At 34.5% G+C, this 27,574-nt stretch overlaps 3 protein-coding genes and 1 long non-coding RNA gene across 12 annotated transcripts; 2 read left to right on the top strand and 2 right to left on the bottom strand.

The window, feature by feature from the left end:
- Positions 1-5,176: 5,176 nt before the first annotated feature.
- LOC108205116 (uncharacterized) lies at positions 5,177-8,753 on the bottom strand. 3 transcript variants are annotated; one of them, XM_017374913.2, is made up of 3 exons: positions 8,490-8,753; positions 5,910-7,697; positions 5,177-5,513 (listed from the first exon to the last, which is right to left on the bottom strand). In XM_017374913.2, exon 2 carries the CDS (start codon positions 7,651-7,653, stop codon positions 5,923-5,925), a length of 1,731 nt encoding a protein of 576 aa, XP_017230402.1. In that variant the 5' UTR covers positions 7,654-7,697; positions 8,490-8,753; the 3' UTR covers positions 5,177-5,513; positions 5,910-5,922. The 3 variants fall into 3 exon arrangements, with proteins under 3 accessions (XP_017230402.1, XP_017230401.1, XP_017230403.1); XM_017374912.2 differs by having other exon boundaries at positions 5,177-5,502; XM_017374914.2 differs by lacking the exon at positions 5,177-5,513 and having other exon boundaries at positions 5,688-7,700.
- Positions 8,754-9,452: 699 nt separating this feature from the next.
- On the top strand, positions 9,453-11,936 carry LOC135149879 (uncharacterized). The gene is made up of 2 exons (XM_064085696.1): positions 9,453-11,168; positions 11,254-11,936. The coding sequence occupies exon 1, from the start codon at positions 9,453-9,455 to the stop codon at positions 11,043-11,045; it is 1,593 nt and encodes a 530-aa protein (XP_063941766.1). The 3' UTR covers positions 11,046-11,168; positions 11,254-11,936.
- Positions 11,937-12,760: 824 nt separating this feature from the next.
- Positions 12,761-13,600, bottom strand: LOC135150838 (uncharacterized). Its single transcript, XR_010289229.1, has 3 exons — positions 13,412-13,600; positions 13,151-13,310; positions 12,761-13,090 (listed from the first exon to the last, which is right to left on the bottom strand). It is a non-coding gene; the product is annotated as an uncharacterized LOC135150838 (long non-coding RNA).
- A 479-nt stretch (positions 13,601-14,079) lies between these two features.
- On the top strand, positions 14,080-27,553 carry LOC108209412 (phosphoribosylaminoimidazole carboxylase, chloroplastic). 7 transcript variants are annotated; one of them, XM_064094644.1, is made up of 20 exons: positions 14,080-14,415; positions 15,109-15,166; positions 15,243-15,305; positions 15,398-15,436; positions 17,101-17,174; positions 19,748-19,960; positions 21,183-21,294; positions 21,422-21,484; positions 21,601-21,739; positions 22,142-22,197; positions 22,426-22,517; positions 22,605-22,752; positions 22,969-23,142; positions 24,418-24,505; positions 24,587-24,703; positions 25,279-25,376; positions 25,479-25,596; positions 25,673-25,767; positions 26,206-26,312; positions 26,585-27,552. In XM_064094644.1, the coding sequence occupies exons 1-20, from the start codon at positions 14,342-14,344 to the stop codon at positions 26,676-26,678; spliced, it is 2,022 nt and encodes a 673-aa protein (XP_063950714.1). In that variant the 5' UTR covers positions 14,080-14,341; the 3' UTR covers positions 26,679-27,552. The 7 variants fall into 7 exon arrangements, with proteins under 7 accessions (XP_063950714.1, XP_063950716.1, XP_063950724.1 ...); XM_064094646.1 differs by having other exon boundaries at positions 15,248-15,305; positions 17,114-17,174; positions 26,585-27,551; XM_064094654.1 differs by having other exon boundaries at positions 15,248-15,305; positions 26,585-27,549.
- Positions 27,554-27,574: the final 21 nt, after the last annotated feature.

Below are 27,574 nucleotides of genomic sequence, written 5' to 3'. Positions count from 1 at the left end.
CTCTATTTATAGGCTTTACAAAATCTAACCATGGTTAACGAGTTCGTCCTGGACGACTTGAGTTCGTCCTGGACGGATTCGATTTATGAAAATAAATCTAACTCCAAATATATGCAGGAAGTGGCGCCAACTTGATATACATATATATTTGTATATATATATATATAACAAAGTTGCGCTTCAATCACCACTTACTGTATTGCCTTTACTTAGAATAAATCTAAGTAAGTTGAGAGAAGGGGAGTGCATGAAGAAGAGGCGCAACATTTGACTTTTGGTCAAATGTTGCGCTTCAACATTCATTATACAGTGTCCTCCTGAGTTTGTACTTGGAGAAACCACCAGCCATCCAAAGTTGCGCCTGGATAGTGAATTGGAGGCGCAAACTTTGACCGAGTCAAAGTTTGCGCTCCAGGGGATATCCTCCATTGCCTTGTGGAGTGCTTCGACTTAGAGTTTAAAACAATTCAAGGGAATTGTTAGCGCCAACTTTGACAAGTCAAAGGTTGCGCCTTTGACTTTGGTCAAAGGTTGCGCCTTTGACACAGTGGAGCACAGTAGACATATATATGACTTAGAGAATTCTACAAGTATTAAACTTGCGCCTCATATATGCATATATATATATATATGACTAATTGTGTTAATTTAATTACTTGAATATATATGTATTCAAGTAATTCACAATTAAAGAAATATATATATATATATATATATATATATATCACTGAATCCCTTGATGACTTCTTTTGATCTTTTAACTGACTTGATCAATGATTCGTTGATTGAATCCACTGAATACTTTCGTACGTCCTGACGTCCTGTGCACTGGTCTGGTTCACGAACGACTCGAACTGAAATAATTCTTTGAATCCTTTGCTTGATAATATACTTGATCAGTCATTCCGGGTTAGATGTTGCTTCGATAAATTTGATTATAAATAATCAAATTAAATATACTGGAATCTTCTGGTCTTTGATACTTGATCTTCAGGCAATCTTGATAGCAGAAACATATTGAACTTTATTCTTCACTGAGGCTTGAACATGTTAATGAACTTCTTCCAGTGGACGGATGCTCGTCTCAGATATCTTGATTGTCTTTGTCTGTTTGTATCGAATCTCCAACCTGTAGATTCCTGTATTATACTTACGTATTGTTTCCTGTCTTTGTTGTGTTGAGTTATCGTAATTACAGTTACGTTACATTATGCTTTACAGTATCGCTGCTTTTGTTAACAAGAAACAAAGGGAATGGGTTTGGTGTTTAATAATCCAAAACTAAACTGGTGAATTAAAGAACAGGGCTGCCAAATATATTATTAAACGCTAGCTTTTTTTATAATTTTTTAAATCACTACTTTGCCATTCAAATAATAAAATCAAAACATAATGATTTTGGAATCTTTTAAGTATAAACTCTCACACAAATTTGAAATTAAAGAACAAGATAAGAGAATGCAAACAAGAAATCTTTATTAAAGTGAACAAGTGTTTACAAATTTTATCCGTGCCATTTAACGTTAAATGTTGATTTTTTTTTACGTTCACTGTTTGCACGCATTTTGAAACTCTTATAAAATATAGTTTTATAACTTCTTTCTAATATTTTTTTCTGAATAAAAATTAAAACATCAAATTTTTATTCAGAGAATTTTTTAAAAAAAGATATTATGAAACTATACTTTAAATGAGCGTTGAAAGCATGCCAAAGAGTAACGTAAAGAAAAGAGGAGGACAGAGGGAGTAATATTTGACGGGATTCATTAAAAGGTTGTAAAATACTTAAATATTTTATGTTGGGGGATGCATTCTGGCGATATATAAAAATATGAGACCGAATCGAAAAACGACAAAAGTTGATGGGTGCAAAGTGCTAATTACGAAATTCAAACTTTATGTCTTCAATATTGACCGTTAGTTTTTGACGGAAATTAGTCAAACGGGTGCAATCTGATTGAAATTCATAAGTTATGGGATGCACTTTGCTATAATTCAAAGTTGGAGACCAAATCGCAAAAACGACCAAAGTTAATGGGTGCAAAGTGCTAATTACTCTAATATAAAATCAACACCAATTAGCATCCACAATGACTAATTTTTAGAATTCTCACAATGACCATTTATAATCTACTAAGACAAAATTTTCATTAGTTTAATGGTTGACAATAGATATAATAAAAATTATGTATATCAATCTTTTTAACTTCATTATATTATAAGTGAACTTTACAAATCTATACTTCTATACTATGCTTTATTAAATTTAATAATTTATGTTAGTTCATAAATAAGATAAGTGCATCCAAATTTCCTATAATATGGCAACAAAGACTAATTATTTATATACAAACAAACTATTCGTATAAATAAATTAAAATATATAATTATTATAGAATAATAATGACTAATATTAGGAGATGTATCCACCCACCGATGACCTTGGTTAGACACTATTTTGTTCTAAACGGAAAATTGAAAAATATTATGATCCCAGAATTCCTCTGGTTTCCTATTCTCTATCCAGCTCCTCAAATCTCATACATGCTATAAAAAAATATTATTCAAAAATATAATATAAATTATTAAAAATAATACAACACACACATGTCTTTTTAGTTTTTGTTATCTCATATTGTAATATGATCAAAAATAATAATTTTATGTTTATTGTTCAATATACATCCTAATTAAATGTTTTCGTATTCTAGTAATTAATTAATTAATTTTAAGTTTTACATCTAATATTTATTAATTTTAAATATTTAGGATCTTTGGCAAATTCTTGCGGGGATCTCTATTCCCCGTCCAAACGGAGATCTTAGAACAAATAAATACTAAATCAACATCGGTAAGAATTGAGGAATTAAATTTGAATTGTTCAAATTTTGAGTTTCAAAATTTGGAATTGGATTGCATTCCGTGATCTTCGAAACCATAATCAATCCTTATACTATAACTTAATTAAATGGAAAAAAAATGATTTACTATATATTTCATTTAATATAATAAAGGGATCATTTATAGTTAATCAAATCTAGAGAACTTTAAAAATAATATTATTTTTTGAAAATCTTTATACCTATATTTATACAATAAAATTGTATAAATGATGTCAAAATTCTATACTTAAATTTATATATTAAAATGTTTTTTATTAGAAAATAACTATTCGACGCGTAACACAGGTAAAAACGCTAGTTGTTTATATGCGAGAAATTATTTATAGGTGAAAATGATTTTTAATTCTTGAATTTTAGTATAGTTATAATAGTTATAAATATAATAACGAAATGTTATAAATATCTAAGAAATTGATTTCTTGAATTATAAATTAAATTTTAAATTTAAAAATCAGTCGCTATAAGAATTAAATTTAAACTTTTCATATTTTGATTTATAAATCAAAAATTGACTTCTAAATTTTTTAGGTCAGAAAAACTGAGCTAAAAAAAGCCCAGCCATAACCATTATATTTGTGAGAGTTTGAATACTGTGATGTCAAGAGTAGGCATATAGCCAACAAGGTGTTGGTGTGGTGGTAGAGCTCTTGTACCCTTTTGCGGGAGGTCGAGAGTTCGACTTCCCAGGTGTGCGTGTGTAATCAATTAGCAAAAGAAAAAAAAGAGGAAGAAAGAAAGAAAGAAAGAGTAGGCATATGTTCATCTGGTCGTCCAAGTCACGAGTTTGATACGACTGTTGTTCACTTTGTTGGAATTGCGACTAGACTGTTTGTCGTTGGTTCTCTGCACCTTAAAATACAGTTTCCTTAGCTAGGAGCCTAGGACCAGGGTTAAAAATGGGCTGGGGAGATTGTGGCCGCCCCAACCCGTCTCAAATGAAACAGATCTTATGCAGAATGAGGTAGTGATGGAAAATAATTTTCTATCCCATCAAAATCTGGGGCAAATATGATATATGATGAATCCCCGCCCCGCATATATCTAATATAAACAAATAATAATATTTAATATAATATTTTTATTATATTTAATATAATATATTTATTATATTTAATATTATTATTCTAATTTGACATGCATGCATTATTTTAGGATTTTGCTTTTAATATACATGTATCGTATATTTTTATTAAATTCTGAAGAAAAAATTTACTAAATTTTTAAGCAATTACATAAAATGTAATATTACATATAGCAGCGGGGCGGGGCGGAATTATATTAAATCCCCAATGGGGCGGGGATGGGGATTAAAATATATCCCCGCGAGGAATGTGATGGGGACAAGGCCGGAAAAATACATATGGGATGGGGCTGGGAAATGAAGTCCCCCCATTTTTAACCCTACCTAGGACTGTTTTGGATGGGGCTAGGAAATGAAGTCCCCAATTTTTAACCCTACCTAGGACTGTTTTGGATGAAGAAAGGCTACGAGCCTCTTTAACTGAGTTTAAAATTCAGATTTTAAATCATTTTGGACTTTAAATTGAAAAATGTTTGTTCGTGTAATAAGCCAGAAGCCGGTGTAAAATCAGAAATAAACCCGAAGCTGACTTAAAGTCAAAAATTAGTTTGAGATACTTTTTTCAGTGACATAATTTTTTTTTTATAGAAATTATTCATTAGTTACAAGTTGCTCATAAATCACTTTTATTTTTATATTATATTTTTAATAACTTATAAGTCATTAATAAGTCAAAATTACCGAAACAGACATTTTAAACTCCCAGCTTATCACATAAGTCATATTAAATCATAAGTCATGTTATATGATAAGTTATAATCTCAACCAAACGGACTTTAGAAACAAATTGGCTTAAAAGCTGTAAATTTCTAATCATATTTTTGAGAACTAGGAAGCCTTTAAAATCATAAGCTCAACCAAACAGGCTCTAGAATAGATTGGCTTAAAAGCTGGAAATTTCTAATCATATTTTGAGAACTAGGAAGCCTTTAAAATCATGGCATGTTTGTGAACTTGAACTTCATTTGAATTATGAATTTGACTAAATAACATGTTTGGAAAAAAAAGAAAGTTAGACTTAATTTTCACTTGAAATCCACAACACTCAAATGTTACGCATGTTTGTGAACTTGAACTTCATTTGAATTATGAATTTGAATAAATAACATGTTTAGATTAAAAAAAAAAAAAGAGTTACACTTAATTTTCATTTGAAATCCACAACACTCAGATGTCGGAGTAAAATTGAGAATTTAAATAATACCTCAAATCATGTCATTTGAAATCTAAAGATGAAATGAAATACATGTCACCAAGCGTAATTTTACCAAAAACAATCCAAAGTATACTCGAAACTCGAAAACTCCAAAACTCTCTTATGGATAAAGAATAAATAGAAACATCGCGTCACTTAAACACATTCTCTCAAGTTTTTCCTAGTCAACGAGACCAATAATGAGCAGATATGCAAGCTGTATCTTGCGCATTTAAATGAATTTGCTGGTGCTATGCCACTGAACTATGTTTTCTCCGGGATCCTCTTAGTTGTATCACATCAATCATTACCAGATGCTCAAGCTGTATATGTACTGTGATTTTCATTAATAATGCATGATATATGCCATACTGTTCACACACACACACACACACACACACAATGAAAGTCTGGATTTCAATACCCAGGTTGATCAGCAGAGATAGCGAACACACTTTAAGTACGACACAAGCAAACCAGGTATGTTACACACTCTTCCAAGTCAAAAGATGAGAACTAAAATATGATATCTAGAAAACTTGAAATATATTATACAGATCAAACGTTTTCTAATATATTCATTTAACCACGTTTTAGCACAGGCAATTCTGTTAACAATATACTGACTGTCATCGCACACAACAAACATGTACTGCTCTAAAAAATGAGATAACGTGGAGCAAACAAGGAGAAGAATAAATGATAAAAACTTGATGAGTGCAGAAAAAACCTGAGCAAAATTATCACTCTTCTGCAACCTCTTCACTGTTGCTTCCCTCTGTTCTAATTTCTGGCAGAGTATCAAGATCTATGCGATTCTCTTTGTCATCCACAGGAAGAGATATATCAGAAGAATCAATGGAGTCGTGTTGAACTTGGTCTGTATCGTCAGTGTTAGACGAGTCTGAGTTGTCATATGTTCCCTCTGTTCCTTCCACATTTTCTGGATTCTCATTCCCATCATTAGTGCTTTCCACAATTGTGCTAGACGCAGAGCCATCTTTGTTTTCAGCTGATACATTGGACTGAGCAAGAGTTTCTGCGGAAACAAATTTAAAATTCGTAGAGGAGTCCCTAGATTCTACTGGATTTTCTTCCACATTTGCCGTGGAACTTGACGAGTTTGAATCTAGTTTAGCATTATCTAAGGATACAGTAGATTTATCGGATTGTTCCAAGACAAGGGTCTCAGAATTGGTACCTTGAGCAGCGGTTTCATTTCCATCACTGCCACTATTTGAATCCGACTTGATAACCGCTATTTCATTTTTTACAGAGGAATCCTGGGTATCTGTAATATTTATTATTTCTGACTGACCATTGGACTCCAAGGCTGTTATGGAAGTAAAGGATGAGTTACTCTGCGAAACTGAGTCTAATACTTCGGAACTCTTTTCTTCATTGGAGGATATACTTCCATTCCTACCTGCTTCCAGCTCATTCAAATTCACATCTGTAGTATTTTTACCAGCACCACCTTCCTCTGTGTTGTCGTGCTTATTGTTGTGTTCTACAGTACTTGCTTGGTTTTCCATACTGCCTATCACATTTTCAGTGCTAGTAATTTGCCCATCATGGGTCACAGCACTAGACGCGTCGTCTCCCTTATACTGTTCCTCACGTGCTTCACGAGTATTCCTAGCTCCTTCGTCATGATCATGGTCTTCTATTGAAGTGTGTTGAGAATCTTTACCACCATCATCTTTATCCTCGGTTTCCTTCTCATTGGTGTCTTTGTCCTTCTCTTCATCTAAAAACTCCTCTTCTTGATTAACATTGGAATCAGTTTTCTCTTGCTCCTGCTCGTTTACGCCAACATCTCCACCTCTATCACCTTTTTCTTCAGTTTCAATATCTTCTTCTTGCTCTTCGTTTTCATGCTCATCTTCTATTCCAGTTTCTTCTTCATGTTTGTCCTCTTCTCCATTTTCTTCTTCATGTTTGTCCTCTTCTCCATTTTCTTCATCATGCTTGTCTTCTTCTCCAGACTCTTCTTCTTTCTTACCTTCTTCGGTTTCTTCTTCATTTTTGTCTTCTTCTGCAGTTTCCTCTTCATGCTTCTCTTCTTCCTCGCTTTCTTCTTCATGCTTATCTTCTTTCTCGATTTCTTCTCCATGTTTATCTTCTTCTCCAATTTCTTCTTCATTCTTATCTTGCTCTCCATTTTCTTCTTCACTCTTATCTTCTTCAACAATTTCTTCTTCAACTTCTTCATCATGACTCTCAAGATCCTTGATTGGCCCCTTTTCTTGTGAGATAAGGTCCTTCCTTCCTAATTTCAAAACCGCACTGTTCATCTCTACATCTCGTGAAGTTTTTGCATCATTTTCATCAAATTGTTTCCTCTTATCATGGGAGTGCTTAACCTGGTAAATCAACCAAAAGCAAACACCAACTAAAACACAAATCTGAAGCACATGTTTCAACCTGAAACCTTTGGCTTTCTGGTGCCTGCTGGGTGAATGTCTGTACATGTTCGAGATATTATTTCGCCCAACAATTTACCAGGAAGAGAAACCTGCTGAGAAAGAAAATGTTGAAATTAAACCATAACAACAGCAAAAAAAGTGAGTTAACAAAACCATACACCTTCGGGCATAATTATTATAATAGCAAAGACAAAACTTGAATATACCACTATACAATACAACGATCAAACCCAGACATCCAGCATAAAAGGGAAGAAGAAACTAGCTTAAGTAACAATAGACTTCCGTTATCATGCCATAATTCAAATACCAATCTTGTACTCATCGCCAATCAAGTTCGACAGATTATTACTATAGTAGGTCAGCAGAAGCCAATTTGGAACAACTAAATAAGTACCTATCCAGAAAAAGTAATCTGCATCATATATTCACACAGTCAAATTCTTAAGGTCGAAAAGTTCAATCCTTATGTCCACATTAAACTCATATATGTGATTAACAGCGGAATCCTAAACCAGCAGCTTGAACAAAATGTCGAAGACAATTAGTAAAACATCTAACAATCAAACAAAAGGTAAATTCTTGATAACCCTAAACAACAATATCCCAAACTCATTCAAATTCCATAGTCACACAAACAACCCACATAAAATTTGTGGCCAAGATCAAATCTTTCTATTAAATTACACAAAACCCATATCACATAACACTCAATCAACACTCCAAGAATCAATTACGCATCCAAGATCAAATCTTTTCAACAATCCACAGAAAACCCATTTCACACAACACTAACCTTCACTATACTCAACAAAATTAAAAACCAAGTTCATTTACAAACACAAGTTTCAGTAACTGTGAGCTGAGAGACAAGAACATACCTGGAGAAGCTGAATCAACCGAAGGGCTTGTGCTAAAAATGTGAAATCTTTATATATTTAGACAAAAGAATGTGAGTTTCTTGGAATCAGTGAAATGGTTATGACTTTTTGTGGAAACAAATGAGTTATGGTGGGTTGGGTTTGACAGCCGTGGATCCAGAAACAAGATTATAGAGACAATAATATTTTGGCACTTGCTTAACACTACTAGTAAAATAGTAGTATTTCATCTACCATGTCTCTTGCTATAAATGTCACTTTCGAATTTTGCTCCACTATTTTAGATGAGTTTTATAAATGGGTTTTATATCATTTAAACCACCCGCTTCGACCGAAAATATCAAGTAGGCCACCGGTTCTAACGGCGTCTCATTTAAAACACCCAAAGTCGAATATATATCTCTCCGTTAACTCCAGTTCAAAACCCTAACGGAAAACGTTAAAAATTTGAAACTTCTGTTAGTTTAAAAGAAAACGGCTCTATTTGCTGAGGTGGAAGTGCCACATGGTGTCTCGTCATAATCCCAGTGGCAATTGACTATCTGCACTTAAAATAAAATGTAAAAGAAGTCAAGTCAAACACTTAGATTATTACAATAATAAAAAGAAAAACAAGTGTATTAAACATTGTATTAGAGTCGATTGATAATTAGAGTCGATAAACACCGAGTACTTATATTGGGGGTAAAATCCCTAAGCGCGATCAAGTAGCAAATCGAGCAATCAAGCAGTGCAAGGAGCAGCCTTGAGGGATTCTCACCTAAGGACGATCTCATCAAGGTAAATCTCATCATTCATAATACTAGGGTTTATGCGATGTTAATGATATCAGGGTTTATGCACTGTTCACAATATTAGGGTTTATGTTTGTTGCTTTTTTGATCGGGTTTGTTGTTGTTTGTGTCTTTGTGTTATGATGTTAATATGTATGTATGATGTTTTACGATTATTGCATGTGACAGTATGACGATTACTGTCGAGATCAACCACCATGGTTCTTTCCACAATGATGCTAGAAACCCTCGCTATATAGGAGGTTATGTTGATGTTATTAAGGAGTTTGATGCAGACACACTGTCGTTTAGGGATTTAGGAGAGTTTGCTGAGAAGTTTAATTATAATCCCGAGTCTTTAGCTCATTTTAAGCGTGATGGGAAAAATATGTCCAGTGGAATGAGGCTATTATATGATGATGAATCAATAAGAGATTGTATAGAAGTGTCTAAGCCATATGGGAAGATTGAATTGTATATTGATCATTGGCTAGATGAAGGTGAAAATGTAGATAATGACAGAGGTAAGGAGGTTGTAGAGGAAGATGATGGAGATGATGGAGATGATGGGAATGGGGATGGGGATGATGGGGAAGGGGGAGAGTATGATGATAGTGAAGATGAGGATTATCAGTACAAAGGTACAGAGAGTGAAGAAAGTGAGAGTGATGGGTCTTTTGTTGGTGAGAGTGATGAAGAGCTTCAGAAGAATAAGAAAAATTGTAGGGACTTTAGGGAAGATCTGAGGAAGGCAATGGCCACCCCTGCAGATGCAGAATTTGAGGAAGATGAGTTTGATTCTGATGAATTGAGGTCTGTGGACTCTTCTAGTGAGGATGAAAACCAGAAAATTGGGTACATTGGGCCAGTAACAATAAAAAGAAAAGTGAGGAGAAAGGTACATGGTTGTTCAACTAGGGAGGGGGGTAAAATCAAATGGAGTGCAGGCATGGCTTTTCTGAACATGGAGGAGTTTAAGAGTGCTGTGAGATTGTATGGATTGGAAGAGAGGAGAGCTGTGAGGTTCACCTGCAATGAACCACATAGGTGTCATGTCAAGTGTGAGGATGGGTGTCCTTTCAGGATTTGGGCAAGGAAGCAGAAAGACAGTGATGTTGTTGAGATAAAAACACTAGTCAATGAGCATCAGTGCACAAAACCATACAAAAATAGGCTTGCAAGTGTGAGATATTTGACTGAGATATATGGTGACAGGATTAGAAAAAATCCACAGTGGAGAGTGAAGGAAATGATTGAAACCATAAGGAATGAAATGGAAATTGAAGTGCCTTGGATTAAAATCATGAGACTGAGAAAAGCTGCACTAGATGGTGTTGAGGACCAACTGAAGCTGCATTACTCTAGAGTTAGAGATTTTGGTTATGAAGTGCTGAAGAACAATCCACACAACACTGTCAAGATAATGGGTACAAGGCTGAATGAAGGTGATGTCAACAGATTTAAAAGAATCTACATCTGTTATGGGGCATTGAAGAGTGGGTGGAAGGCTGGGTGCAGACCAATTCTAGGACTAGATGGATGTTTTCTGAAAACTGTTTGTGGAGGTCAATTGTTAAGTGCAGTTGGTAGAGATGGGAATAATTGCATGTACCCAGTTTGCATTGCTGTGGTGGAGAGTGAAAACACTGACTCCTGGAGGTGGTTTATACAATTGATGTTGGATGACTTGGACCTAGGGGATGGCAATGGATTGACTCTGATTAGTGATCAACAAAAGGTAATAAAAATACTTTTACTATTTCTGCCTATGTACCATTTATAGTGTACTTTTTAATCCTATGAGTGACTACTCTATGTAGGGACTTGAAAATGCTGTCAAGGAGTTATTGCCCAGATCTGAACATAGATTTTGTACAAGACATATATATAGCAATCTGAGGAAAAAGTGAGTTTACTATTCAACTCTTTTTTGTACAACTACAGCTGTTTATTTAGTGTGCATTGCAATAATACATTGTAAACAATTGCAGATTTCCATCAAGTATTATTAAAAGAGCTTTTTGGAATGCTGCTTGTGCAACACACCCCTCTGCACATAAGAACTTCATGAAGCAGATTGAAAATAATTCAAAGCTTGCATTTGCACACTTAAATAGATTTGATGTCAAATCTTGGTCAAAAGCATTTATATCTTCACTTCCAAAGGCTGATAATATTGAGAATAATATGTCAGAGTGCTTTAATGCTTGGATAATGCCTGAAAGGTAATATTATGGTCATTAGTTATATTTACCTCTGCACCTATATTAAACACACTAACATATACTTTTACAGGTACATGCCACTTCTTGACATGCTTCAAGAAATTCACTTCAAGTTACTTAAAAGGGTCACTGAGAAGAGAGATGAAATGATGACCAAAGAGTTGCAGCTTTGTCCCAAAATTAAGAAAATTCTTGATGAAAGGATCACACAGTCAAGGAAGTGGAGAGCTGTTTGGGATGGTGCTACAAGGTATCAAGTCAAATACAACACCAGATTTGTAACAGTTGACTTGGAGCAAAGATCTTGTGACTGCAGAGTTTTTGATTTATCTGGGATTCCATGTGCCCATGCCCTAGCTGCTATATTTGACAGAAGGCACAAGCCAATTGACTATGTCTCAGATTACTTCAAAAGGGACAAGTACTTGAACAGCTATGCATTCCCTCTTCAAGCACTTAAGGGGAAGGCTGAAGTCTTGCTCCCACCTGAGATTCCTAAGAAGCTAAGGGGAAGGCCAAAAAGACTGAGAAGGAGGGAAGAATGGGAGGGTGGCACTCAAGGAAAGAAAGACAGCACAGTTGAGCAAGTTCAAAGGTGGAGTGGGAAGAGGGTACATCACTGCAGCAATTGTAGAAAAACAGGACATAGAAGGCCTAGTTGCCCTCAACTCACCACTGAAAGCCAGGGTGGTAATACTGAAGGCCAGACTCAACAAGGTGGACAAAATGCAGCTCCAACTCCTCAAGGTCATGGTCAAAATCCTCCTGCAAATCAAACTAGTAATGAGGGCCAAGGTTGCAGTACTGAAACTCATGTCTTCAAAAGAACAAGATTGGGTTTGGGAAGGCCTAAGTTGCCTATTAGAAGAAACATTAGTTCACATGCTTCCATCTGCAATCAAGTTCCAGATGCAGGAAAGTTCCAGACCAAGCAAGATTCCCAAGCACAGCCTTCAACAAACACTAGAGTTGAAGATGATTTCTCAACTTCAGAAGAAGAAGTACTGGAAGAGCCTAGGAGGAGCAGCAGGATAAGGAAGGTGCTGTGGAGGAAAGCTTGTCAAAACCCTGCAAACTCTACTCCAGATGATCCAATCAATTTAGCAGATTAAAACTTATGCTATTTTGTTACCACTTATTTTGTTTGGAACTTGTTTAAGCACTTAGTCTGCTTTGTTTGGTACTTGCTTTTGCTAGCTGTTTTTGGTACTTATTTTGTGTGAACCTTTGTTAAACTCATGGTACTGAAATGATTTGAACATCTGTCCATGGAATTAATGATCTCTTCCATTAATGTAAATCGATTACAACCAATTGTTCAGTACAAATAGTTCCTTCTAATGCTACTCATCTCCCTGTTAACATAAATCATTACAATAATTGCAATCAAGCTTACAATTAAGGCCATAATGATATTAAATTGCACACTATTTTGTATCTTCAACATCTTCATTTTCTCTCTTTTTTTGGCCAATCTCTCCTCTGTTTTTAGCTGCTTCTCCTCAAGACAACTGATTTTCTTTTTCAACTCCTCAATAACATCTTTTGCTCTCCCACCGAACTCATCATCCATCCATAGGAAGAAGTTGCAGCCTCCAGCTTCCTGCAAAAACCATTGTTATCAAGCTGCTCGAAATTAACTAACAAAAATTGACCAACGTACCTTCGATTTACAACAACTCCAGAAACGCCTCCCTGGATTCTTTATAGTCCATGAGGTACGTAATCGAGCATAAGAAGCACAGTGACAAAGCACCATGCTATTTCCCCACCTTAGAGATGATGTATTTGACGTGGAAGACATGGAGCTCTCCCCTCTCAAACTAATTAAAATCAAAGATAGATACCTAATTTACTTACAGTGGCTGTATATATAGACGGGTCAGGCAAGAGAAGAGAGAAATCGGGTCAAACTAGCCGTTACCTGCCACCTAATCGAAGCGCGACACGTCAGCTGCCACATCAGCTTCTCCGTTAGGGTTTTGAACTGGAGTTAACGGAGAGATATATATTCGACTTTGGGTGTTTTAAATGAGACGCCGTTAGAACCGGTGGCCTACTTGATATTTTCGGTCGAAGCGGGTGGTTTAAATGATATAAAACCCTTTTATAAATTGATTTACTTTATGCAGGTGATAAAAATGGATTTTGAGTTTTTTGCGTGTTATCTAGATCGACTAATTTCTTCGGATAGCACCTACTCTGTTTGCCGTCTTTGGATTTTAAATATCATTTATTTTCGACTCTGTTTATTCAGAATTTAAATTTTATCAAAAAAAATCATACATGTGTGTTAATTTCATTATTAAAGATGACTCTATTATTATTTTGTATAAAATTTCAGGTCTCATAATTTTATCCTATCTCATGTGATTTTTATATATTATATATTTCTTTTTATCAGAATTATCTATTATCAAAATAATATTATATTCATATAAAGGTGGTTCTTCACAAGGTGAAGTGGCCTCTCTTATTATCCTTTATTCAAGTTTTCTTATTTTCTAGATTTTCACATTTTTTTTAATTAATTATAGGTCTAAAGGGCTAATGAAAGGCCAAATAATCACTTAATGCATCACTGTCTTTTTACTATCCCCTTCTTTAATATTAATTAGTTTTGGCTCTCTACATTAGAGCTCTGAAAACTTTAATCATATACACATATACATTTCTAAAATGTTGATCATGTCGATATAAAAATTGTGTGGACAGCCATAAAAGAGTTTCTGCTCAGGTTGCTTTGAGATGAGTAACAGTATACAAGTAGTTGCCGGGGTGTAATTACATTAAATAAAGGAGATGGTATTCTGCCTCGCTGCCAATCATCTTCAACGATTTTGGTTACAGAATTATGTCTCATTCCCATTTTAAATGTTCTTATTTAGAAGAGTGTGAAATGATTTTGCTCAGGATTTTTTCCCCAAGGTATGCTTCTTGCCTGATTTGATAATTGTAAATTAACTAACTTTGTCTATATGGATGAAGCTTTATAATGTTGGCAATTATCACATGTTCGACAGATTGATCGAGAGAAGTTAGTGTTAGGTAGCATGGACTTTGGTGATCCAAAATATATAAGGATAATAATTGTATGTTTAGACAATTATTATAAAAGGTATATCTTGATCACAAAGTTAGAAGAAGATTGTTGGGTATTAACCCAGTTAGAATTGGATTCTGATTTGAGTTGAAGATTTTAGAATTGGATTCCAATTGCAATTAGATATTTCAGAGTTAGAGTTAGATTCTGATTTGGCTAAATTTGAGATGGCTATACATACATAGTCATATTGTGTTTGATAGGTGTGCTCAAGATGTAGATTTATGTATCGATTGCGGCGGATACTTGAGTTGTAGACTTGAGCATCCAAGTTTGGTTGATTATATTATTGATAACGGTTTTGATTAATAATACAAGTTGAGACGTGGGTTTTCCGCGTCAAATATATTGTTGTGTGTGTGTGTTTTGCATTAGAAGTTGAATCTCGTGTTTTTTCCTAACAGTTAGTATTATAAAAATTAGTTGCAATTTAAATTTCATCTTGCTTGTGGAATATTACATTCTTCACTTGATAATTATATAAAAAAACTAAAATCGAGAGTGAAAATGTTTCTCAGGAGATCTTGCGCGGGGGACGACAATGCTATGGTTGCTCGTGCCAAGCTTCTTCTTGAGGTTTGTCTTGCTAACTACCTACATTTCAGGCATGTTTCTTCATCGTTATTTAGATCTTTTGTTGTGCTTTTGCAAGATCAGGAGTTTGTGCAGTTCCATCCAATTGGAATATATGGTGCTGACCGCCTCATTAATGAAGGTGGGTGCTTTCAGCACCGCATCATATTTTTTTTTTTTCTTCAATACATCAGACTATGGTTATTGATACTGTATTCTTTTTTCTGTGTATAGGTTCTCGCGGTGAAGGAGGCATTCTTAGAAACAGTGAAGGTGAAAGATTTCTCTCATTTTCTAGATTTTTACATTTGAATAATTAAATTTATCCTTTTAAAGGTGGCAAATGTAAAAGGGCTAATGAAAGGTCAAATGATCACTTATCTTTGTCTCTCATTTGTCATATAACCAAATTGACTGAACCAAATGGATCATAGACATCTTAGAACTAATATATATCTACAAGCTCTCTCTGCTTATTGTCTGAAAATTGAGTTGTTGATTTTAGTCAGGCACCTCATCTACTTTTTGTCTGTTGTGGCATGTATGTAGTTGTGCTAAATGTCAACACGGATTTATCTTTGATTTGTGCCAGCCTAAAATCTAAATATTCATTTGTGTCGATCATATCCTTCATTCAGGTTTTCTTATTTTCTAGATTTTTACATGTTCTAAATTAATTTATAGGTCTAAACGGCTTATTAAAGGCCAAATAATCATTTAATGCATCCCTGCCTTTTTACTATATATCCCCTTCTTTAATATTACTTAGTTTTGGCTCTCTGCATTAGAGCTCTGAAAACTTTAATCATATACACATATACATTTTTGAAATTTTGTTCCTATCGATATAAAAACTGTGTGGACAGCCATCGAAGAGTTTCTGCTCAGGTTGCTTTGAGATGAGTAAAAGTATACAAAGTAGTTGCCAGGGTGTAATTGCATTAAATAAGGGAGAATCGCTTCCGATCATCTTCAACGATTTTGGATACAGGAGTATGTCTCATTCCCATTTTAAATGTTCTTATTTAGAAGAGTGTGGAATGATTTTGCTCAGGATTTTTTCCCCAAGGTATGCTTCTCGCTTGATTTGAAAATTGTAAATTAACTAACTTTGTCTATATGTATGAAGCTTTATATGTGTTGGCAACTATCACATGTTTGACAAATTGACTGAGAGAAGTTAGTATTATATAAAAAATTTGCAATTTAAATTTCAGCTTGCTTGTGGAATATTACATTCTTTACTTGATAATTATATAAAAAAACTAAAATCGAGAGTGAAAATGTTTCTCAGAAGATCTTGCGTGGGGATGGCAATGCTATGGTTGCTCGTGCTAGGCTTCTTCTTGAGGTTTGTCTTGCTAACTACCTACATTTCAGGCATGTTTCTTCATCGTTATTTAGCACTCTTGTCATGCTTTTGCAAGATCAGGAGTTTGTGCAGTTCCATCAAACTGGAATATATGGTGCTGACCGCCTCATTAATGAAGGTGGGTGCTTTCGGCACCGCATCATATTTTTTTTCAATACATCAGACCATGGTTATTGATACTGTATTCTTTTTTCTGTGTATAGGTTCTCGCAGTGAAGGAGGCATTCTTAGAAACTCTCATTTTCTAGATTTTTACATTTGAATAATTAAATTTATCCTTTTAAAGCGGGCAAATGTAAAAGAGCTAATGAAAGGTCAAATGATCACTTATCTCTGTCTCTCATTTGTCATATAACCAAATTGACTGAACCAAAGGGATCATAGACATCTTAGAACTAATATATATCTACAAGCTCTCTCTGCTTATTGTCTGAAAATTGAGCTGTTGATTTTAATCAGGCATCTCATCTACTTCGTGTCTGTTGTGACATGTATGTAACTGTGCTAAATGCCAACACGTATTTCTTCGAAAAATTGATGGTCGTTGTGTTCTCACTATTTGTAGCTTGCATGCACAGTGTTTACCTCCATCATCTGGGAACTGTGCTCCACGCTCGGCTCAAACGCAAGAAACCGGGAGGGAGATGGTCGTACAATCCGTTTTCGTTACTTGGATGCTCAAAATATTGTGTTTTTTTTTAAATTTCAGTGGTTAATCGGTGCATAGAGCTGAACTTGAAGGGTTTATATAAATTTAAGCCGAATTAATATGAAGAACGTAACTAATCAAAATAACTACAACCTATCAAAATATTGTGAATCGTACGACATTATTATTTTATTCTACTTATATAAAATACAATTCATGACTCATGAGTTATTTTTTAGTTTCTAATTAGATATTCAAATTTTGTTTATTAATATTCAGGTAGTTTTGATTATCAAAATATTTTATTATACTTCTCTCTACCAATATATAATAGAATATATGGATACTCGAATTCACTTTGATCCCATAAACTTTTATTGAATTGTGTCAAAGTTATAACTTGATTGGTGGCCTTATTTGGAAGTCAAAAGTTTGGGATAAAATTAGAGTTTTGTTCCCATATATTAGTTTTATTTTATAGTCTTTGTCATCATTTTAATATGTTCTAAAATATTATATTAGACTATAATTGATTATTATTTATATTATACAGTTACACAAATAAAAATTATATCAATAAAAAATATATCAGATCAATTTTAATATATAAAATTTTATTTTCTAATTGATAAATAAATATTTTTAAATATTTAATCAAAACCTAATTTAAGTTCTAGTAAATTGGAAATGACATTTAACCACAGATTTATTGCACATGAAAAACGTTTAGGAAGGAAAGTCATTATTTTAAACTCTTCATTTAGATGAATTTTGTTTTAAAATGAGCTGTCAATTAATAGACATGTTTTATTATTATAATTGAAAAATACGATAAAAGTTATATATAAATTTGGAATGCTGGTTGAGAATAAAAATTTTGAATTTACAACAATTATAGTTAAGATTGCATATGAGAGCGTATATATAAAAGAAAGCTTATATAGTTTAAATTTTAGTCATAGTATTTTGAAAATATATAACTAAATATAATTATTAAAATTTTCAAACTATTATAATAAATTTGTAGGTTTTAATACCCCAAAGATATTTAATATTTTATTTATAGATTGATAAATATTTGAAACTAACAAATATTAAATATAAATCATAAAATTATAAATTTTAGAGATAATGATAAATATAATATTTTCAAATCACATATTCCACATGCTTATATATTATTATTATATCAATTTTATCTGAAGCGTATTTGTGCTGTCTTGAGTGAGTAAAGAAAACTAGGTCTTTGAAAAATGCAAATAGGTTGTAAACGCTAAACGAAATTTTAAGCGGATTAATAATATATAATTAAATATATATAGTTATAATATTAATATATTTAAAAATAAAACTATGTCATAATAAGAATTTAGATTTATAATATATTAAATAAAATATATTTTGTCTAATTTTGAAATATAATTATAGTTATATTATAAAAAAAATATTTTAAAAATAAAAAATTAGCAAGTCAACATTATTTGGTTTAATTCATTTAATAATTATTTAATCCGTTTAATTTTTAAAAACTTTCAATCAGATTCTTTTTTTTTTTTTGAAAGAACTTTCAATCACTTTTGGCAGAAGAAAAAGTACAATATCCTTGGTGCTACATAAGTTGAACGCTGCTAACGAAGCCTGGCGCTGTAATACAGGCTATTGACAAAATGCTGAGCCACACTCTGTGTGCTTTCCTTTGGCGGCACTTGTACAATTTCAAATTTGAAGCCCACCAATTCTCTTCTGCTTTTCAACCCTTTTTCTACTTCTCTCACTTATAATCTGGGAAGCACAGGTGCGCGTGCGGGAGTGCGCAGTGCGGGGATACGGGAATTCTAACGGAGGGAGTATTTATAATTACACAAACTGAAGCAGCCAAGCCCAAGCCCAATGCCAACATTATCATTACGACTAACACTCTGATATACATATACGGTAACATAAACTTCTGTGTTTTTACAACCGGTGGAGAACCCGTTTGTGTTTTTGTTTCGTTTTAATCTGCTGTGAAATGACCGATATTGCCCTTCCCGCACCGCATCTCCCGCACCCCCACGTATCGGTCACCGAAATTCGCCGCTACGCCACCTGGCGCACCCCCAGCCGCACTGCGCCGCACTGCTGCGCACCCCCGCACGGTGCGCGCACCCCGCTGCGATTCTTTGGGAGTCTGGCGTATCCCTGCTTCACAGCTTATAATCAACAACCCCTTGTATCTTCTTCCAAGCTTTTCAGTTGCAGACCTTCTTCATCAATGGCTGACATTCAAGATTCTTCACTATATTTAAAAAAGTATGTGTTTTAATCTGTTTCTATAGATTTTAAGCACTTTTTTTCTAGTTTTCTTTGATGGGTTTGTGTAAAAATTGCATCTTTAATGTTGCTTTTAAATGTTGCTTTGATGATAGTATTGAACAATTTGTGTATGTGGTTTTTATTTGTATCTATTCATTCTAGTCACTTGTATCTATTTATATTTTCATGGGGTTTGCGTAATTTTTATTATTTCGGATGTTATTATAGTGATTGGTATTGACTATTGAGCAATTTGTGTGTGTAGGGAAAGTGGTGAAGCTGTTCATGGGTTGTCGGAAACAGTTGTTGGTGTTTTGGGAGGAGGTCAATTGGGTCGAATGTTGTGTCAGGCAGCATCGCAAATGGCGATTAAAGTTGTTATTTTGGACCCGTTGGAGAATTGCCCGGCTAATACTTTAGCAGATTACCATATGGTTGGAAGCTATAATGATAGTGCCACAGTCGAAGAATTCTCTAAAAGGTTAGATATTTTGATGTATTTTTACTTTGTCTGTGAAGGCTCAGTTCCATGGTATAGCGGACTCTATGGGAACTCGATGGCTTGACCTTTTGTTACCAAGGGAAGAGGGGTATTTAATGAGACATTAAATTATATGAGTAGGTATTATAGAATATAAATATAGATGTTAAATTTTTATTCAGGAAAATAAAATTTGAAAAACAATGCGTAAAAATATGATTTTTTTACACCTCAAATTACGTGTAAAAAGTCAAATCAACTATTATTTTGGGAAAAAGGAATATAATGCAACGGATATATATATGATATGTTCATATGAGATTTGAATGTATTTTTCTTAAATATGCTTTACCCTTTTAATACAGTGAATGTAATGTAGTCTTTTCTTCTGAGATAAATGTTGCTAATATTTGTCAGGCTGAAAATATTAATTTTATTTATCACTAGTTTGTGCCTGAATGTGAAACGCTGAAAGTTATAAAGGTTATTACATATATATATATATATATATTTCAATAGGTATTTATTGTGATATTTAATCAGGGAGTAGAAATTTTATTTGATGTAGTTTACGGGGAAAATGAGGATAAAGGAGGATGGAACATTCTTTTTGAAAGCAATAGGATAGAGTTCTTGATTAAGATGTTAGGAAAGGAATGGAAGACGTGATAAAATTTAAAAACATTTCCCCATAAAATAATCCAAATCTCATTCAATCATCTCCAATGAGCTCCGAAATCGTTCTTTAAAAAAATAATATAATATATGGCTCCTAGCAAGTTAATACATTGAATATCGTGACAATTCCAACACTACTCTTTATACTTGCTCTCAATTTATATTTTATTATTATTTGAGGAAAAAGTTGGAGAGAAAATTGAAGAGAAGTGAATAGAATTGGAGGAAAGTGAATATTATATTCAATGATAATAAGTTAAGAGCACCTAGATACTCTTTAAAAGAGAGGAGAGGGAGGAGGCTTTTAAATTTTTAAGGAGCCACTAGGAGCCCATTGGAGTAGTAATTTTCCAAATCTTTTTTAAATTGAAGTTGAAAACTTGTTTGAAGAGCCCATTAGAGATGCTCTAAGAGAACACAGTACAAATCAAAATGGTAAAAGTTACTAACCCCATCATGTATGTAAAAATTTGATGATATTATTTGAATATTAAGAGTTAAAATCATGTCTTATTCAGCTGCTAATCCAAATATTATTATGTAGATGTGGAGTATTGACGGTTGAAATAGAGCATGTTGATGCCGACATTCTGGAGAAACTTGAACAACAGGGTGTGAATTGTCAGCCTAAAGCCTCCACAATCCGAATTATTCAGGTAAAGTTATTTGGTCAAAAGGAATCCAAATTACGAACACTGTTGGTCATTTTGGTCGTAATTCAATTCATAATTAAATTTGATTAGAACTCATGTCAGTTATTTGAATTCTCTTTTGCCTTCGCAGGATAAATATCTTCAGAAAGTCCATTTTTCAAAACACGATATACCACTTCCTGAATATATGCAGGTCAATACTTAGGAGGTCCAGTTTTTGATTTTCTCTTCCTAGAATGGCACTCTTAATTTTAAATAAAGAAAATGCTTTGTTGTTTTGAGTTTTGACAACTCATATGGCCTTCACAGCTGAATGATATTGAAAGTGCTAGAAGAGCAGGTGACCAATTCGGATATCCTCTCATGTTAAAGAGTAGAAAGCTGGCTTATGATGGTCGAGGTAATGCTGTTGCAAAATCGGAGAAGGAGCTTGCTTCTGCTTTAAATGGTAAGATGTTCACCAAATTTTGCATGTTCGTCTTTCTTGTGTTATGTGATTTAGGTCTTAAGTTATTTTTTTATTGCAAATTTTCTGTGACTCTTGCACTGTTTACACGTTGAAGTAGTATGTGTAATCCTCTGTTCACAGTAAAGAACTAATACCATGATGAGATTGTTTTCCTTTTCGAATTTTTACGTTATGCTTTAAATTTTTGATGTCCTCTATGTATATGTTGTCCCGAAGTATCAGTTTTTCGCCTTTTCTTTGGAACAATTTTGCTTATATTATATAGGTTTGGCATGGAGGTTAATATCCCATCTTATATATAGATGGTTTACACGTTACAATACAAGTTTTAACTGTAGCAAGTTGTACTTTTAATATGTGATTTTTGATAATTATGTGCAGCTCTTGGTGGATTTTCTCATGGTTTGTACGCAGAGAAGTGGGCACCTTTTGTAAAGGTTAGAATTTTTATTTGACATTTCTTTTTGTGGTTGAATATTGCTGATGACATAAATGCATCTAAAATTTTCTTTACAAAGCTTATTGTAGTAAATCGGGGATTAGGCTATATCAGCAAAATTTTCTTTAATAGGTTGAATAATTTCTAGAGGTGGTGTAGCTACGTCTGTTCACTGATGGTAAGATCCTGAGCAAACTTTACTGATAGCATCTCTATATTTGTTCAGGAGCTAGCCGTAATTGTTGCAAGAGGAAGAGATGAATCTATTAGCTGTTATCCAGTTGTTGAAACTATGCACAGGCAAGCAAATAAGCATAGGTTTAATCATGTTCTTGTGTCTATAATATTAGTTCACGTTATACCTAGCATGTTGTGATATTTATCATAATCTTTCTCCATTTACAGGGAAAATATATGTCACATTGTCAAGGCACCTGCTAATGTACCATGGAAGATCATGAAACTTGCAAGTGATGTTGCGCGCAGAGCTGTTAGCTCATTAGAAGGTGCTGGCGTGTTTGCTGTAGAGTTGTTTTTGACTGCTGATGGTCAGGTTGTTTAAAGAATTAGTGTATGCTTGGCATTCTTCCACTGTTTTCTTATTATTGTCTTAATTTTCATAACTAACAATTGCCGGAAAGTGGGAATTGACTGGCATATTTTGTATATGTTGGTAAATTGTGTACTCAGTCTTTTGATATTCTTTATAATTTTTCGATGCTTACGACTCTTTCACTTAATGGTTCCTGTTCTGTGTTTCCGCTTCCAGCTTTTACTGAATGAAGTAGCTCCTAGACCTCATAATAGTGGCCATCACACAATCGAATCGTGCTTTACATCTCAATATGAGCAGCATTTACGAGCAGTTGTTGGTCTGCCTCTTGGTGATCCATCAATGAAAACTCCAGCTGCTCTGATGTACAATATACTAGGAGAAGCTGAGGTAAATTGTTTTTCCCTTTTGGCACCTAGTTGCTTGCAATATATCTAGAATTAAATTTCTCAATTCTTATTTACAACTTACATAGTTAGAGAAGGAACTTGCATCACCAATTACATTAGGTTACAAGTGAATGCATGCGCCTGAACAGAGGGATATAGCTGGTTAGTAAGAGGTCGGAGGGGTTTCGGGATTTACATTTGGTTACGTGTGAATGCATGCGCCTGAACAGAGTAATAGAGTTGGTTAGTGAGAGGTAGGAGAGGGATGCGGAAATCACAAACACAGACTTATATTACAGCTTGTTGCCCGTTAAAAACAGACTCTGCTTTAAGCAAGATTGTGCTAGTCATGATTGTCAGATTGCCCACTTTTTGAATGCTTTATCAACTTCCAAATTTTGAAACAGTCCTTTATGCAAAAATACATTGAGGTACAGTTGTGCACGCATGGCCCTTTCCAGACCGTGCTAGGCTGCTACATCAGTAAATCAGAGACATGTAAGCATTGTGTATGGCAGTTATCATGTTTAGTCATTTAGTAGCTGGTCATTACAGAGTTTAACCTTAAATATGATATCACATGTAAACTACATAGTCTTTCTTTCTTCATGAACTTGCATATTGTTTGCTTATATGTCTGTTCCATTTTCACTGTGATGGTAATCCATAGTGAACAAATTGTTTCATTGCATGGAAAATTGTGCTTCCAACATCATATGTATAAGTTTGACAAAGGTCTTCATTGCGCACCAATCTTACCCACAAACCATCGTAATATAAAGATACTTGAAAAGTATAAAGGAATGACAGTAAGCCTTGATTTGTGACAATATCTCACATTTCACTTAGAACCGACATGACAATAATACCGTTATCCAGCTAAACATATATTGTGACTTAGTGGATTCCTTGTCTTGCAGAAGATTACAACACTAGTGACTAGTGTTTGTAACATCATGCCCTTTGCAATTTCATGGATCCAGTATTCATGAACACTGATGTTGATAGTCATAAAACTAAGCCCCACAGATATTTTTCTGTGTGTGTAAATTGTATAAGAGGGTTTTAATATTATAAAGTACCTATCTAAAATGTTATGTTGACAGTTTATCTAGCCTTTTTTAATTTAAATGTGATCTATCTTTTCATTGGTGCCGTCTTGGTCCCAAATGATTTTTTCCACGGCTTATATAACATATTGAAATCTTTTTGCTGCTGCATTGGTCCTAGATAAGATAATATGTGGTTTCAGCGGTCATTCCATTTATGCATGTAGGGAGAACCAGGTTTCATCATTGCCCATCAGATCATAAAAAGGGCCTTGAAAATCCCTGGAGCAAATGTTCATTGGTATGACAAACCAGGTAGGAAAGCCTTTTAACTAGAATATATTATTTTGGAGTCGGTTAATAACTTCTTACATCAAAGGATCTTTAATACTGTAGAAATGCGAAAGCAACGGAAGATGGGCCATATCACAATTGTTGGCCCCTCATTAGGCATTGTTGTATCTCAGTTGATGTCAATGCTAACGCAGGAAAGTACTGATAATCAGCCTGCAGGTGTGTTTCTCAATCATTTATTAGTGATTTTATATTTGATTTAAACCTTGTAGTGCTAGTCAAGAAGTTACCGATTAAATATGCATTCTGAAATGCATTAACCTTTTTCGGTATACCTCCAGCAACTTAGCGACCAAGAACTCGGATCTGGTAGTTTTTTTCCTCTGTCTAATTCTGTGAGTATGAACTTTTTAAAATGGGCTAACATTATTTGTTCAAAAAAGAATATTATGAATAACATTTTAACATTCTCCTAGGAATAATAAACATGTAACGCTTAATTGAGGCATTTTGCAAAACTATTCATGGCCACATAAATTCTAGAATTGAAGTTAATCTGAGCATAGGTTGAATAAACTGGGGTACTCAGTAAATGTTGCTTCAAATTAAGTTTGTTAGAAAAGACCGCAATCATCTTCTGCTACACGTTGAAGTGCAGCATGTTTGTAGTTCTGATAAGAAAATATCTGTAAACGTATCAAGTTAAATAGCAACCCAGTGCAAGCTACAATTTAAGTCGGCGTAATTTCCCAATCTTACCAACTTCTTATGGTTTTCTCAAAATGATGTCACAGCTGCTCCACGTGTTGGGATCATAATGGGCTCTGATTCAGATCTTCCTGTAATGAAGGAAGCAGCAAAGATTTTGAACGAGTTTAATGTGCCTGTTGAGGTTAATTTCATATTATATTATATCATCGCGGTTCATATATCAGTTGAACTATATATTACTGTCTAGATCTTTGGTAAGATGATACTGACAGTGATTTTGCAGGTGAGAATAGTTTCAGCACATCGGACCCCTGAATTGATGTTTTCTTATGCTGCTTCTGCAATGGAGCGGGGAGTCCAGGTGATAATTGCTGGTGCTGGTGGTGCTGCTCACTTGCCAGGTTAGAACCATGCCTTGGAATTTCCTTCTTATTTATAGAAGTGTTACAAGCTCTTAATTATATTTCGGTGATGAAGGCATGGTAGCTGCATTGACCCCCTTGCCAGTAATTGGTGTACCTGTGCGGGCTTCAGCAGTGGATGGACTTGATTCACTTCTCTCAATTGTGCAGGTTATTCTTTATAGTAATGTAACTCGAGTTTATGTCTTAGACTAATCCAGAATTGCTTTAGTCATTTAGCAAAAAGAAAAACTAAAAAGAAAGAATAGCGGTAGTCAATGAACATCTGAAATGCTGATATACCTAAATGACAATTTAAGTTGTGCCTTTTTTGAGGGAAAAGATTTTTTTTTGGGGGTAGGGGTGGGGGGGTGGGGGTGGGGGGGGTGGGGGAGGGGGTGTTTGGTTGGGTGTTTTTAAAAGCTGTAAATTTTGACAGGCAAGTGGTAACGTTGCTTTATGAGTGTCACTGTGACTCTCAGTGGTCTTGTTCTCTGGATAATCTCCCTTATTGTCTTATAAGCTCTACTACGGTTTCTGCTTCTCAATGCATAACTGCCTTGGAAAGTTGGTCTTAAAATACAGGTTCTTTTCTTGTTCAATCTGCAGATGCCAAGGGGTGTCCCAGCCGCTACAGTTGCAATAAACAATGCCACCAATGCAGGCCTTCTTGCAGTAAGAATGTTGGGTATCGGCGATGCTAACCTAAAAGCAAGGTATTTTTTTAGTGTTTTCTTCTGTACATACATGCCAATATGCACTCTGACGACATGCATGTCTATATCTGAATAATTGTAGTTCTTGGTGTCATTATAATGTTCAAAACATTTACACATGAGAACGCCTCATTAATGCAAATCACTCACCAACTCTTTACAATAATGAATCATTTATAGTGCAAATTCCAATTTGGCTCATAATTTCATTCATTTCAACCATACGAAACATTACTTCATTATAAGAGATCACCTGCAACCTTTCTTTGCAGAATGGCTCAGTATCTAGAAGACACAAGAGATACAGTATTGGTAAAAGCAGAGAAGTTAGAAAAAGGCGGTTGGGAAGCTTACCTCAACTCTTGATTGCTAACAATCTTGCAAGTCAGCCCTGTTCTATTAACTGATATTACATGTGCATAGTTCAAAGCCAATTCAAACAAGACCGTCGAGAAAGTCCATGAAATCATGGATGACACGCACCCCGCAGAGAAATCATGGATCACCGTCATAGTCCTCCGGAATGTAATGACCTCTGGAGCATAATGTCAGGGAATGGCCCATCATCCATTCTCCAAACTCCAAAATCGTGGCTGTTTTATTGCCAACATTTCATAAATGTGACACAGTAATTCACGTAGTCACGATGCCAAAACCATAGAGAGGACATTAAGCAGGAAACTTGTGTATATGGTCAGAACTTGCAAGGCTACATGTTAGTTATTGGTTATCCCGGTCTTGACCGTTCTAAGAGCCTAACATGAACATCAAATATCTATGACATTGATCCCCTGTATTGTGAATTATTGACTATCCACATCCCTGCTTGTGTGAATGACATGATTAAGTTTTGCGCGGAAAGGTCTCTTTCTTTGATCTTAGTCATCCAGAGATCCCTATTTGTTGGATATAGAGTTTGTTTAGTTGTATTTGAACCAGAAGTCTATTTACTCTCTTTTGTTGGGTTTAGCAATAAGCATAGAATGCATTCTTGATCGTGAATTGGCATTGTACTTTTGAAGGTCCTCTCTGCCAGGTAGCTGCACAAACTTTGTATTTGTGTCATACTGTTGGTTTAGGTAGCTAGATTAGTCTTATATCTTGATTATACTCGTCTATTCCATTTAAAGCTAGGGCAAGTTTATACAAGTTTCTGCGGCCTGTTGTTTTGCCTACTAAATATATTGGTTAATTCTTTACTTGCGAAACGATGTATATTGAGTGGAGAAATATTGGATGATTCTACTTTTGTCAATACCATG

The sequence above is a fragment of the Daucus carota genome, chromosome 1 (assembly GCF_001625215.2).
Source record: "Daucus carota subsp. sativus chromosome 1, DH1 v3.0, whole genome shotgun sequence".
Taxonomy (NCBI): domain Eukaryota; kingdom Viridiplantae; phylum Streptophyta; class Magnoliopsida; order Apiales; family Apiaceae; genus Daucus; species Daucus carota.
Note: the sequence above shows the minus strand (reverse complement) of the source record. Positions and strands in the feature narration are given on the sequence as shown.

Excerpts from the sequence above, each read along its gene's own strand:
- LOC108205116 (XM_017374913.2), bottom strand. The coding sequence starts at position 7,653 with ATGTACAGACATTCACCCAGCAGGCACCAGAAAGCCAAAGGTTTCAGG.
- LOC135149879 (XM_064085696.1), top strand. The coding sequence starts at position 9,453 with ATGACGATTACTGTCGAGATCAACCACCATGGTTCTTTCCACAATGAT.
- LOC108209412 (XM_064094644.1), top strand. The coding sequence starts at position 14,342 with ATGTCTCATTCCCATTTTAAATGTTCTTATTTAGAAGAGTGTGAAATG. Across the intron at positions 24,506-24,586 it reads TCATTGGTATGACAAACCAG|AAATGCGAAAGCAACGGAAG; the intron begins GTAGGAAAGCCT and ends TTAATACTGTAG. Across the intron at positions 25,597-25,672 it reads TGGTGCTGCTCACTTGCCAG|GCATGGTAGCTGCATTGACC; the intron begins GTTAGAACCATG and ends TCGGTGATGAAG.